Source organism: Molossus molossus, unplaced genomic scaffold (genome assembly GCF_014108415.1).
Source record: "Molossus molossus isolate mMolMol1 unplaced genomic scaffold, mMolMol1.p scaffold_m16_p_20, whole genome shotgun sequence".
Taxonomy (NCBI): Eukaryota; Metazoa; Chordata; class Mammalia; order Chiroptera; family Molossidae; genus Molossus; species Molossus molossus.
Genome location: NW_023425356.1, coordinates 54,010,523 through 54,023,282, shown reverse-complemented (window position 1 = coordinate 54,023,282; position 12,760 = coordinate 54,010,523). Strand labels below are relative to the sequence as shown.

Sequence of the window (12,760 nt, the reverse complement as noted above, 5' to 3'; positions counted from 1 at the left end):
GCAGGTGAGCGCTGCAGCGAGGAGCGCCGTGTGAGCGCCCGCCCGGGGTCGCGTGTGCGCAGCGTTGAACAGCTTCCTGCTTGAGCATCCGCTGTCGCAGCCCAGCTTTATCAGGAGCTGCTTTCAGTGCGAGACACAATAGCACTTCCTGTGTGTTACTTCATTTTTCCTGGCCGTCACTTAATTGTAGTAATGGAAAACTTTAGCCAAAGTAAAGATGACTTTTATTTAAACACGTTCAACATACAAAGAATATTTTCTTCCTCTTAAATCATACTATAAACTTCAGTCCTAAATAACAAACGAGGAGTTGTGAAGGGACTTTAATAATTCATTTGCTCAACAGGCCTCAGCGAGTCACTCAGAACTCACGGGTGACGCCTGTCGTAGCGTCTCTGCGTGCGCTTTGGCCTCTGCAGCCCACGGAGTGTGTCTGCCTTTGCTTCGCCCCCAACCCCTCCCCTCCAGGACTCGGGCCCCTGCCTATCCTCGCCCGACGGCTCGCTCCTGTCTTTCTGGAAGCCGTGCCCGGCCGTCTTATGTCTCAGTCTGCCCCCCATTCTCTTCTCTGCTCCTGCATCATGAGCAGAGGAGCCCTGGTCCCCACCTGCACCGTCCCACAGGACCTTACGGTCATGGCGGGGGGACTGAGGAAGGAAGGGAGCCTGTGGGCAGCATGGACGCCCTGCCTCGGACAGAGGCCCAGTGAGAAACCTTCTCTCAGGTGACTGATGGCGCCCTGGCATATACAAAAGGTCGGATGGTGTTCTGTCTCTTTTTTTTTTTTTTAAAGAGAAACATCAATGGGCTGCCTCCTACACGCCCCTTACTGGGGATTGAGCCCGTAACCCGGGCATGGGCCCTGACTGGGAATTGAACTGGTGACCTTTTGGTGCATGGGACCACACTCAACCACTGAGCCGCCTGGCCAGGGCTGGACGGTGTTCTCTTAAGCAGGTCACAGTCCCCCAGCGATGGAAGTGTCCCACCAGACCCACGCGGCTTCCCCGACGGTCAGCGCGGCCTGCGGTTCCTTCCGCCCGTGGCACTGCCTTGGCCGTGGAGCCGTGTCCTGAGGAGCACTCCCTGGGAGCACAGGTGTCGTGGTGAAGGACCGTGGGGTCCCACAGTTACCGTGATCAGCTCTGTGTAGCGTGGGGTGTCTGTCTCAGCCTCAGAGGAGACTCCTTCCTGCACGATCACTGCCAAGAGGCCACCCCACCCCGCTGTCGCTGTCCCTGTGTCTGTGGTACCGCAGCAGACAGCCCCCCTTCCCTGTGTCCCCCTCTCAGCAACGCCTCACGGAGCCCTGCCTTCTGCCCGCTGACTTCATGCCCGACTCAGGCTCCCTGAGGACTGCCCAGCCCAGGCCAGGCCAGGCCCTGCCGGGCACTTAGCTGTCAGCTCCCCTGGCTGGGAAGGCACCTGCTGCCTCCCGCCACACCGCACTCAGCCGTCGCCCAGGGAGAATGGCACCCGTTCAGGCAGCTCCCTCCCAGGTGCAGGTGCCTTGATGGGGCGGGTCGCGCACCTCCCTGCACCCCACAGGGCCCACAGGGCGGCTGCCAAGTCCCTGTCTGTGCAGCTGACTCGGCCTCGCGCGGACCCCGCCTGGAAGCGCCGTGGTGCTCGCTGGTGGGCAGCGCTGTGCTGCGGCCGGCAGCGCGGGACTGGGCAGCGAGCACACTTCACGCCGGGCTGTGCGCACAGCTGCAGGCGGGTCCCTGCTGGCGGCCCTGGCCGGGTGAGCTAATAGAGTAAACAGTGGCCGCAGCTGCTCGGAGGGGCTCGGGCACAGCCTTCTTGTTTCCAAGTCTCGCTTTCTGGGAACCCCAGCAGAGGCAGGTTCCCCAGGAATGTGTACGGCCTGCATTTCGTCAGGCGCGAACCGTCACCCAGGTCCCAGAGATGTTGACAGAGTGACCTTGGGCACAGCAGTGGCTCCACCTGGGGTGGGGGCAGGAGTCTCACGGAGGAGACACCGGGTGAGATGCTGGCGGGAGAGCTCCTCTCGGGAAGGAGAGGAAGCAGCCGAGTCTGCGTGCTTCCCAGTGTTCCCGCTGCCGCCACCTGTCTCCTTTCCACCGAGTCACAGGCTCTGGACAGCGTCCTCGAGATAAACACCCGTCCACACTGTTTCCAGCAGCTTCTCTGGATCCTGTCCCTGTCTGCCTGCTGGGTCTGGTCACACCGATGACAGCGCCGTGACAGCGTCTCTCATGTGCCAGCCCTGCCCCCTCAGGACAACGGCTGTTGTTGTGACCCACGCACAAGACACGAGGCCATGCAGGTCCAGTTGGACCCCAGGGTGCTGGTCCCCGGGGCCCGTCCTGTGTCTGCTGCCCTGACACTGAGTCCAGAGGGCCCCCCCCTACCTGCATGGCCAGCGGTCACCTCCTGCTCCACCCTCCCCAGACCCCTTCCCGACGCCAGGCGGCTCCTCCCACTGCCTGCTGGCCGACCCTGCCCTGCGTCTGTGCATCCCCCACTCAGCCCCAGGCCCACGGGGCTCCTCCTGCCCACTGGGGAGGAACACTACAGTCTGTCTGTCCACGCTCAGCTCAGCCGGACAGCAGCAGGCCCGGCGCGCAGCGGGCACTTGCGAGGGGGAGGACGGTGAGGTGGAAGGTCAGACAGGCGGCTTCCCAGGCGCCTCAGGGCTGGAGCTGTGCCTCTCGCTGGGCTGCTTCCCAGGGCCCGGGACGCCCCCGGCGCTGCAGAGCTCAGCACCCGGCAGGGCCGTCGCCACCCAGGCTCGGCCACACTCACAGAGCTCAGACACGCCGCCAGGGTGCCCCAGGACGGAGGCAGCGTCAGGAGCTGAGTGTCCACAGAGCCTCAGGAGCTCCCATGACCTCTGCTGCCTCCATGGCCTCTCCTCCTGAGTGGCTTTGGGAGAGGCTCTGCCTCCGATTCAAAGTGCTGTGCAGCCCGGCCGGTGCGGCTCCGTGGTGAGCACCCAGAGGTCGCCAGTTTGATTCCCGGTCAGGGCACAGGCCCAGGTTGTGGCCTGATCCCCAGTGGGGGGTGTGCAGGAGGCTGCCAGTCGATGTTCTCTGTCCTCGATGTTTCTGTCTCTTTCTCCCTGTCTCTTCCTCTCTCTCTAAAATCAATGAAGAAAAAAATTTTTCTAATTAAAAAAAAAAATCAAAATTGCAGCACTGGTCCCATCTCGTCATTCTGACAGGTGGGCCTTTGTTTCTAGCATCTGAGTAAGTTTTTCTGAGCACGCCTGGTGCTGTGTGACGACCATGCAGAAACATCGAAGATTCCGTTTTTAAATAAGAAGTGAGCTAGGCTTTCTGATAGGAACCTTCTAAGGACCCTCCGTGGACTGAAATTCTGGCTCAGTGATTCCTTTTAGAAGCTGACCCCACTCAACACAATGGCAGAGACGCTACAGAGAAAGCCTCTCTTTTTCCTTAGAGAGAGGAAGGGAGAGAGAGGGACACGTCGATGAGAGAGAGACATCGATCGGCCGTCCCCTGCACGCCCCCCACTGGGGATGGAGCCCACAACCCGGGCGTGTGCCCTGACCCGGAATCAAACCGGGCCTCTCAGCGCCCAGGATGACTCCCGCCCACCGAGCCACAGCGGCTGGGGGGAGAGCCCTTCTGTGCGAGCGAAGGTGTGGGTCCCACACCTCGACTGTGTGCGGTGAAGAGCCCCCGTTGCCGCAGCCTCGGCACTTGGGGCCGTGATCTGCCCGCAGGGCGGTGGTTCTGGAGCTTGTCAGAAGTGCTTCAGTTTCGTGGGTCCTGAATTTCAGACGACGACACCATGAAACAGTTTCTGGCCCTCGGTGCCGGTGGTTCAGTGGTTGAAAGCCTTCTCCGGACTTGGGCCCCAGACCCAGCCAGACTCTGGGATCGGTGGATTCTAGACACTCTTCTGGGCCCACACTCTTGTGTGGCCACGATAGATCTCACTGGACACGCTCGCGCTTTCCTGCGTCCCCACTGCCCCCACGCCACACTGGACACGTTCTGGTTTGTCTAACAGCTCACGTGTGACCCCCCTGCTGCCTTCAGGCACCCTAGCCCACATCTCTCCCACCAAGGACACTCTAGTTTCTCCTGGTGGAGGGCAGACTTGGTCGGTAGGAGCTCCCGGTGTCTCCAAAGGTTCCGTGCCACGAGCAGCATGATCACGTGCTCACACGCACGCTTCCCGGCCGAGGAGGGGCCCTGTGCACGCCCAGCGGTGCTCGGTGAAGTGGAGGAGAGAGACCGTGCAGAGTCCTCACAGGAGGGTCTAGTGGTGGGGCCGGAAATGGGCTCATGGAGTTGAACTGGGGAGAGGATCTCCTGGGCCCCCGCAGAGCCGGAGGGGCTCTTTCCAGCAGAGGGAGCCTGCGACCCGGGGGGTCGGAGCCAGGATGAGATGGGCAGCGAGGGCCACCTGCAGGGGCATCGGCCACGCCCCTGCCCCTTCACACCTGCCTGTTCTTCCGGCGCCTTGTCCCCTTCCTACGCTTCTGTGGTCTGTCCTGATGGTAAGTCTGTGAGCTGCGCACGCACACCCTGCGGGACTGGGGCACGGAGCCACCGGCCCCGCTCACAGGCAGGCAGTCCCAGTCGAGGTCGGCGTCTGATTCCGCATGGAAGCTGCTTGTCCCCTAGCTCCCTTGTGAGGCATGGTGAAGGCTCGTCCCTCGCAAGGAAGCTTCCTGTAAAGCTGTGTGTGTGTGTGTGTGTGTGTGTGATCCGGGCTCCGGGTCAGGGTGTCATCTCAGCGCCGGATCCCGTCACCGCATCATGGCCGTCGACGCCCCGTCCCCCGTGTCTGTCCGGGTCGTACCCTCTGTGCTCTCAGAGCCGTGTGCCGTGTGCCGTGTGCCGTGTGCCGTGTGCCGTGTGCCGTGTGTGTGAAGCCTGCGTCTTCCTCCCGTCGGCCTGGTGGAGGCGGAGCAGGACGCGCTCACTCTGCACCTGCCCTGACTTGGTGTGCGTCTCGCTCTGCTGCCTCCAGAGGCCCGGGTTCTCCGCAGAAGGGGCTGTGTCGGCCCAGCTCTTCCCTCCGCCCTCTTCCCTTTGCCTCCGTCGTCCGCGACCGGGCACCCACCAGTGTCGCAGCCTCGCCTCCCCCACACGCCCACGTTCGCTTTCTCTGGAGAGGGGCCTGATGCCCGCGGGGCCTGCCCTTGTGTCCTGGTCAGGGCCTGCTCTCTGCTCGCCCCACGGGGCGGACCAGGGCGGCACCCGGAGGTGTCCTGCAGGCGGTGGGCACCGTCACCCGTGGCCCAAGCCTCAGAGGGAGGCTGAAGGGGCTCCCCCTGCCTCCTAGAGCCTCCCTGTGAATGGGGGTGTGCGACGCCCCGCCTGCTGGGGCGGTGCCGAAACGCCACGCGCTCCGTTAGGCCCTGCAGAGTGGGCCAGACTTGCTGCTGCTGCCCTTCACCTGTTTTCAAGGTGACTCGGGACCCCTGCTGCTGGGTCCGGCAGACCCTGACGTGTCTCGCATGTCCAGGTGGACACTTCCTCTGTCTTTCTGTAACCCCGATGATCTCCTGAGCCGGACGAGCTGCCTCCAGAAAGGAGGGGGAACAGCCGGTCTCAGAGCTGGGCCTCGCACGTCTCCTGCCGCGGCCGCAGACCGAGGGCCTCGCCTGCCGCAGCGTAGTTCTCCTCAAGGCGCCAGCTCAGCCCAGGGCTCCCTCTCTCTCCACATTCAGGGTACGAGACCTCTGGTCACCCGTTCGAACCGGCAGGCACACAGCCGGGATGACGTGTGCAGGTGGCAGCCTGGAGGGAGGCGCAGTCTTGCTGTGAGCCTGTCAGCTGGGTTTCGAGTTGGTCTGGAAACGTCAGTAACGTGTGTGACATGCCCCTACCGTGTGCTTTCCGTCACGAGGTCCCTGTGCCCTGGTGTGTGTGCACACACACACGTACACAGGCACACACATGCATGCACACACGTGTACACACACGTACACATTTGTGCACACGTGCATGCGGCTTTCACTTTCCTTAAAAGGGGGCGTGGTCCCAAAGGGAGGAGACAGTGCTGCTCCTGGAAACCCGAGCCAGTCGCTGCTCTTGGGAAACCCTTGCCCTGCGCAGGGGCTGGGCTGCCTCCAGCTGCTCCTCCCCAGGGGGACTGAGCTCACCCACAGGAGGGACTGATTCCCTGAGAGGACGAAGGTCTGCTCGCCGTTGGGCGCGGGACTCGGGCTTGGAGTTGAGGCTGCACGGTGAGGGCCCCACTGGACAGACCGGCAGGGCCGGGGGAAGGGAGGCAGCTCTGACGCGGGAGGAGAGACCGTCGCCGGTGGGGACGTGGTGAAATGGACCAGGTCACCAGCCGGAGGAAGTGGAGGAATGACGTCTCTCTCGGCTTCGAAGTAGAACATCTGCCGAAGACGACGCTGATGGGTCATCAGACCTGATCCCTCTAGCACGGGGCGTGTGGACCCCTGAGACGATGGGGCCTCCACAGGTGGCCCGCCGTATCGGGGGGCGTGGACACTGAGGTCCTCCCCGAGGCTTCCCCGAGGACCTGTGGTCATCCTGCCTCAGGGACGAGCCCGCGCTGGGCTCCCCAAGCGCGTCTGAAGCTCTGCCTCCCTCCTGCTGGTCATCCTGCCTCAGGGACGAGCCCGCGCTGGGCTCCCCAAGCGTCTGAAGCTCTGCCTCTCCCTCCTGGTTCGCAGCCTTGGGCAGCGGGCTGAAGCGAGGTGACGGGGAGGCCAAGTGTCCAGTTTCTGGGACCTGGTTGGCCCTGGGCCATCTCCTGGAAAAGGCAGCTGGGACAAGGCGTGGCCCCTCACCGCCCCCCCAGCTCGGGGCTCGCCGACGGACGTGCAAACCGAGAAGCCACGTGGACACATCTCCTCGCTGCGTCACTGCAGATGTCCTGCTGGGCTCGATGGGTCTGTTTATAGTCCTCTCATCGGTCCCTGCCTGGGTCTCGCTGACCACACCTGGGACAGCGCTCCAGAATCACGGGAAGGAGGGAGCAGCGGCCCTGGGTGGGTGCAGGTCGTGCCTCGGCTCTGGAGCACAGCCCTGCGCGCGGACGGCTGCCTGTGGCTTTCCTGCTCCCTCGCAGACAGCCTGCATCCCGCCTGCCAGCCCCTTCTTCCCGTCCTGGGACAGGGCTCTGGTCTGACCTGGTCCCTGCACACGGAAGGGAGTGGGAAGGCCTCTGGGAAGGAGCGTGAGCGTGAGGTGTCATCTCCAGGCACTTGACTCGAGCAGCCCCTGCACCCGTGACCGGGTCCTTGTGAAGTCGGCTTGCGCTGACGAGCAGGAGCCGCTGGTGTGGCCCAGGTCTCCTCGCACTCACAGGACTCTCCCTCCGTGGGGTCCCCCTGCGCACCCCCGAGATCAGTCTGAGCTGCGCTCAGGGAAGCTTGCCAGACATTGCGTGTGGGCAGCTCCTCCTGGGCCGTGCAGACGTTGCGTGTGGGCCCCTCCTGGGCCGTGCAGGCTGGGAGCGTGGACAGCAGCCCTCGACCCGCCCAGCCCCTGGACCTGGACACCGCAGGCCCGTCCATGTCTCTCTGGGGTCCGGGCTGTGGTGGACAAGATGTTCTGTTGACCTTTGTCCTGCTTTCCTCTCTGCAGAGAACGTGATCAACGGGCAGGACTACGAGGTGATGATGCAGATCGACTGCCAGGTGATGGACACCAGGACCCTGCACGTCAAGAGCTCGGCGGTGCCGCCGTACCTTCGAGACCAGCAGAGGAACCAGACTGGCGCCTTCTTCGGCTCCCCGCCCACGGCCACAGAGGCAGCCCGCGTGGTCAGCACCATCCCGGAGTCCCTGCAGTAGCACCCAGGCTGCGTGGACACCGGACTGGACCCTGCAGGCTGGGTGGGGGGGCTCCCGTCTTCCTGGGGGCATTCAGGAGCTGCCTCATGGATGAGTCGGGGACGGAGAGGAGAGGAGCTGCCCCGCTCCGTGGCCCGTCCCCTGGGAAAGCCCAGGTGCAGACTCCGGGCGGCACCTCCTGGGCACGCTCCCCGCCGTGTGGCTCAAGTAGATGCTCCTCTCCTCTGAGCGCTTTCCTGTGTGTGTCCTGTTCTGTCTCCTGCCCTCTGCCCTTCCACTCCGACGCCCGTGCACAGCGAGTGTGCGGAGGTCCACGGCCCAGCCTTCTCGCCGCCTCAGTGGGAACCCACCGTGTGCTGGGAACACGTTTCAACCAGAACAGCAGACGCTCCCCGGAGAGCGGGAGCAGCACGGGGCGTCGGGAGAGGGGAGCCCGCATGGCCGCACCTGTGTCTGGTGGCAGCAGGCTGGCGAGGGGGAGGGACGGGTCAGTGAGTGGGGGGGCCAGCAGCACCCTCCCTCAGACCCTGGACCTTCGGTGTCGTTGCCGACTGTGGCTGCAGGGCCACCGAGCACCGGCGTCCGTGCGGGGCCTTCTCTCTGCTGGCCCAGTGCAGGCCCCAGGGCCTCGACCTGCCCCTGCTCCACGGCGACCCCGCAGCCAGCGGAGGGCACGCAGGCGGCTGCAGGCAGAGCGGACGGGAGCTCTCCGCTTGGGCGGGAGGGCGTTTCATCCCCAGACTCCGCAGACCGGAGGCTCCCACAGCACGGCAGCGACGCCGTTCCCCAGCGGAGGCAGCTCGCTCTGGTTCTGTCCCCGATTGAGGGCAGGAACAAGCTGAAGCTGCTGCCTTGTGCCACCACCTGCCCCGTGTCTGAGGTGAGCCTGCCTGCCTCCCTCCACGGACTCCTGTCCACGGGCACTGCCTCTCCCTCCCCCGTCCGCCCTTCCCTCGCCCTGCCGGTGCCCCTGTGAGAGGGGGACACAAGCCACCAGCGGGCTCTGCCTGGGGGAGCAGCACCGTGCTGGAGGCGTCCCTGCCCAAGCTGTGAGCGCTCCCGAGGGCTCAGTCCAGCCTTGTGAGGGCCGGGGCTCTGTTGCTTGGTGGCTGGGGAGGCTGGCCTGGGGCACCTGTGCACCAGCCGCCATTGCCAGGGCGGACCCTTGGGGTCTGCGCAGCGCCCCCGACCTGGCATCCTGGGTGATGTTCTGACAGGCCTGTTCTCCCTGCGGCCTCTGACCTCGTGGGCGCCTGCGCTTGGCCCTGCCCCTGCCCCTGCCCCTGCCCCGTGCTGTGGGTCGGCCAGACCAGGGCTCCCAGGCAGGGGCCTCGGTGCAGAACCAGTGTGAGTGGTCCCAGGGTCCCTCCTGCACTGAACCATGGGGACACCTCCCCCCTTCCTCCTCCTCCTGCTCCTTCCCCACCCCCTCCCCCTTCTCCTCCACGCGGCTTTAATGAGACCAGTTCGGTCCCAGAGTGCCCTGTGCTCATGGACCTCTTGTCACATGAGGACTCACTCATGTCCTCAGCCAGGGGGAGGCGTCAGGACCGGGAGCAGGTGGGATAAGGCTGAACCCCCCATCCCTGTGTGGAGACGTCAGAGTAGGCTGGGGGTCCCTCTTCTTCCTGAGTTGGGGCACGCTCTCCTCAGTGCAGAGCCTCAGGAATGAGTGACAGGCAGCTGACGAGCAGAGAACGTGCTGTTCATGCTGTCACCGTGGTTCTCACCGTGGTTCTGTGTCCCTCGCAGCCTGGGCCCCAGGGTGTCACCGTGGTTCTCACCATGGTTCTGTCCCCCTCACAGCCTGGGCCCTGGGGGGACCTGCAGAGCTGGGTGAGGCGTGAGATCTGGTGTTCGGCTTGATGTCTGTGAAACTGCCTTTGGATGTTGCAGCCGGAGTTCGGGGATGTGTGTGTATATAATGCTTTAATTTATTACATTCTTCAGGGGGTTTACAGGCGTGCGAGAGCTGCACTGTGCTCCGGGAGGGGCAGCCTGCTGGGCGTGGGCACCCGCGCTGTCGGGTCGGGTGGGAGGGCTGCGGGGGACACAGAGGTCCCGAGGCTCCGGGCTTGGAGGTGGGTGCTCTGCTGAGTCAGGTTCTTGGTCAGGAGCTGGCCAGCTCATGAATGTCCACCAGGCCATCGGCGGGTCAGTGTCCTCCAGCACAGCATCCCCCTGCGCGTGCACACCCAGGGCATCTTCTGATCTCGTTCTGTTCCTCCTCGCTTGAAGATGTTTTTTCCATGGATGTTTTTAGAGAGAGTGGGAGGGAGGAAAGGAGGGGGAGAGAGACACATCAATGGGCTGCCTCCTGCCCACACTCTGACCACATGTGCCTCTGACTGGGTCCGAGGGTCGAACCCGTGACCCTTCCGTGCACGAGTGGGCGCTCTAACCATGCAGCCACGCAGCCCAGGGCCTCTGGTCTTGCTCATGAGCACAGGCTCCAGCCTGGAGCACGTCCCTGCCTTTCCCTGCTCGTGGCCGTGGCCGTGTTTCTGAGCAGCGGCTCAGGCTTGGTGTCCTGAGTACGTGTTACTCAGAAGCAGACGGAGAACTCGGGATTTTCGACCCTGTGTGAAGACACCGTCCTGATCACGCTCCCGGCCGGGCTGCCGTGGCGTCGGCCAGGGGAGCAGCGCCCTCGGCTGTCCTGCCACCGCCTCTGACCGGGCTCAGGCGGGGAACCCGGACAGCAGGTGTGTCAGGGACGAGCTCGGCACTGCATTCGACTCCTGGCACGTGGGACGTTCCCCGGCGACCTGCTTCCAGCACCTCTGAGGGGAGCACGAAGGGCGCGACCTCGGGGACCCCTCCCCCCACAGCCTGTCGGGGGACCTGGCCTTCAGGCGGCTCTTTTGCGGCTGCTTCACGAGTGGGCCTCTGGGTACATGGGTCACACCCTCGCTCCTGACCACACGGCTCTGTCAGTCCTGTCGTTTTAATCGCAGAAATTAGGGATCTTTGCTGCTGATATGAACACTGAGTGTAACTTTTACCTTAAAGACAATAAGGCCTAAAAGCAAAAAACACAGAATGTAAGAAATTTTCATTCCTGCCCCTAATAAAGTTTGGGATGAGGCACCTCCTGTGCCCCTTCCCCTGAGGGTCGTGGCTGGTTGTTAATTTTCTGGGACACAGAATCTGAAGTCCAGGCGGGACTAGCGGCTCCTCCTGCTCGAGAAGGGGTGTCAGTTCTGCGAACCCACATCTCAGTGACTGCGTGTCACACCAGTTTGTTCTGGCGCGACGACTCCCAGCACTTTGTTCCCCCGTCTGTGTTTCTGCGCAGTGGCCAGAGGTCACGGAAACGTCCCTGCTGGGCACGGGCGCCCCACTCCACGCCGGGGTCCTGACCCGAGCATGAGTCAGCATGTTGAAGGTCCCAGCTCATCACTGGCCAAGGTCAGCACCCGCTGCTCCGATGCTTGTCCCGGGGAGTGTGGCCATGAGTCACATGAGCAGGAGGCTGGCATGTCCCCACCGGACGGTCCCAGAGGGTCAGCAGCTGCCGGCACCAGCTCACCGAGCCCTGGCTTCCGTCGGTCACCGGGGCGGGGTGGGGGTGGCGCTGCAGATGAGGACCCGACGCCCCACGGGCCTGGGAGACCCTGCAGCCTGTTTACGCGCTGGCGGTGGGGCTGAGCCCCAGGACTTCCGCTGTGGAGCCCGGTGAACCTGGGGGTGGGGTAGGGGTGCCATTTCCTCAGGGTCTCCTTCCTCAGGCTGGGCGTACGTTGGCCGTGACAGTGAGGGGCTGGTTCGTAGCAGTTCATAGACTGCCACGCACTCTTCCAAGAGTCTCAACCACGCGACACTTGTTCTTTGTCTAAAATTCAAATGAAGAATCTTTAAACGCACCGAGCTTTGCTCTGCGTGAGAGGAAGTGTGTCCTCAGCGTTGGGGGCCATGATGAGGCGGAGCCTGAGACCCTGGGACGGTCGGCGAAGCCGCTGAATTCTCCCCGCCCCGCGAAGTCAGGTTCTGTCGTCGTGTCCAGACCGTTCAGCTGCATCTCGTCACGGAAAGTAAATTGTCTAAACATCTCATCCTTGACCCTGTTACAGAAATGGGTCAGCTCGGACCCCTTCCCAGGATGACGGGCAGTGCGGAGGGGCGGGGCCAATGCAGCATCTCCACGCCGGGTGCGCCACGCACTGTAGGATCATCAGCCAGCAGCTCAGCCCGGGGCCGCTCTCCAGATGGTCGCGTGGCCAGTGGCAGGACCAGGCGGGCCCGGCAGGAACACACGCCATTACCACTCCGGCTTCTCAGAGGCAAAGTTGTGGCTCTGGAAAGCCAGACCCCAGGCGCCCTCCTGCAGAGAAAGCGCGGACATTGAAGTGGGGGCTGAGCAGCAGGAAGGAGAGGGGGGCCCCCGCCACAGCCTGGTCCTGGTGGAGGGGAACCCGTCCTCGCCATTGTCCCAAATTTCCAGCAAATACTTCGAGACCATCGTTTGGGGAGCGAAGTGTTGGGACCCGGGCTCGGGGTGGTGTCACCAGAGAGGGAGGTGTGAGGACAGTGGTCCCTGCTCCGGAGTCAGCAAAGCTACCAAAGAGGGAGCTGGGGCACCCCGCCCCGTCCTAGCCACCAGGTCTCGTGGCCTTGCCCCATGGGGCTTCCCACTGCCAGCGTGGGGTCTCGAAGGTGCCCACAGTGACAAGCTCACCGTCCGTGGCGTGTCCCGGCCTCTGTTGCAGACACGGAGGCCACTCCGGTCGCTGTGCGTCTCCCTCATCGAGCCCAAGCATCTGGTGAGATCTCACATGTGCCCAAGGGCGCCTTTCCCCGGGTCACTTCACGTTGGCAGCCAAGGCCACGGAGCACCTCTGCGGGCACTGCCCTGCACTGCCCAGCACTGCTCCTTCGACCTGCAGCAGCCTCATGGCAGTTGGAGACACGGGCACGTGCCAGGGCTGCGGTTTGTCAGCAAGTCATCCCTCAGAGCCGTCTTCCCTGGACCACGTTGCCACC

The 12,760-nt window shown here is 63.7% G+C and overlaps 1 protein-coding gene across 2 annotated transcripts in view; it reads left to right on the top strand.

Annotated features, from left to right (window-relative positions):
• ATF6 (activating transcription factor 6) overlaps positions 1–8,170 on the top strand; it is an 88,839-nt gene extending 80,669 nt beyond the window's left edge. Inside the window, exon 16 of one of the 2 annotated variants that reach the window (XM_036273069.1) lies at positions 7,569–8,170. In XM_036273069.1, the coding sequence (XP_036128962.1) occupies positions 7,569–7,777 (209 nt within the window). In that variant the 3' untranslated portion in view covers positions 7,778–8,170. The remainder of the gene's footprint in view (positions 1–7,568) is intronic. The other variant, XM_036273068.1, reaches the window with a different exon arrangement.
• The last annotated feature ends 4,590 nt before the right edge of the window (positions 8,171–12,760 follow it).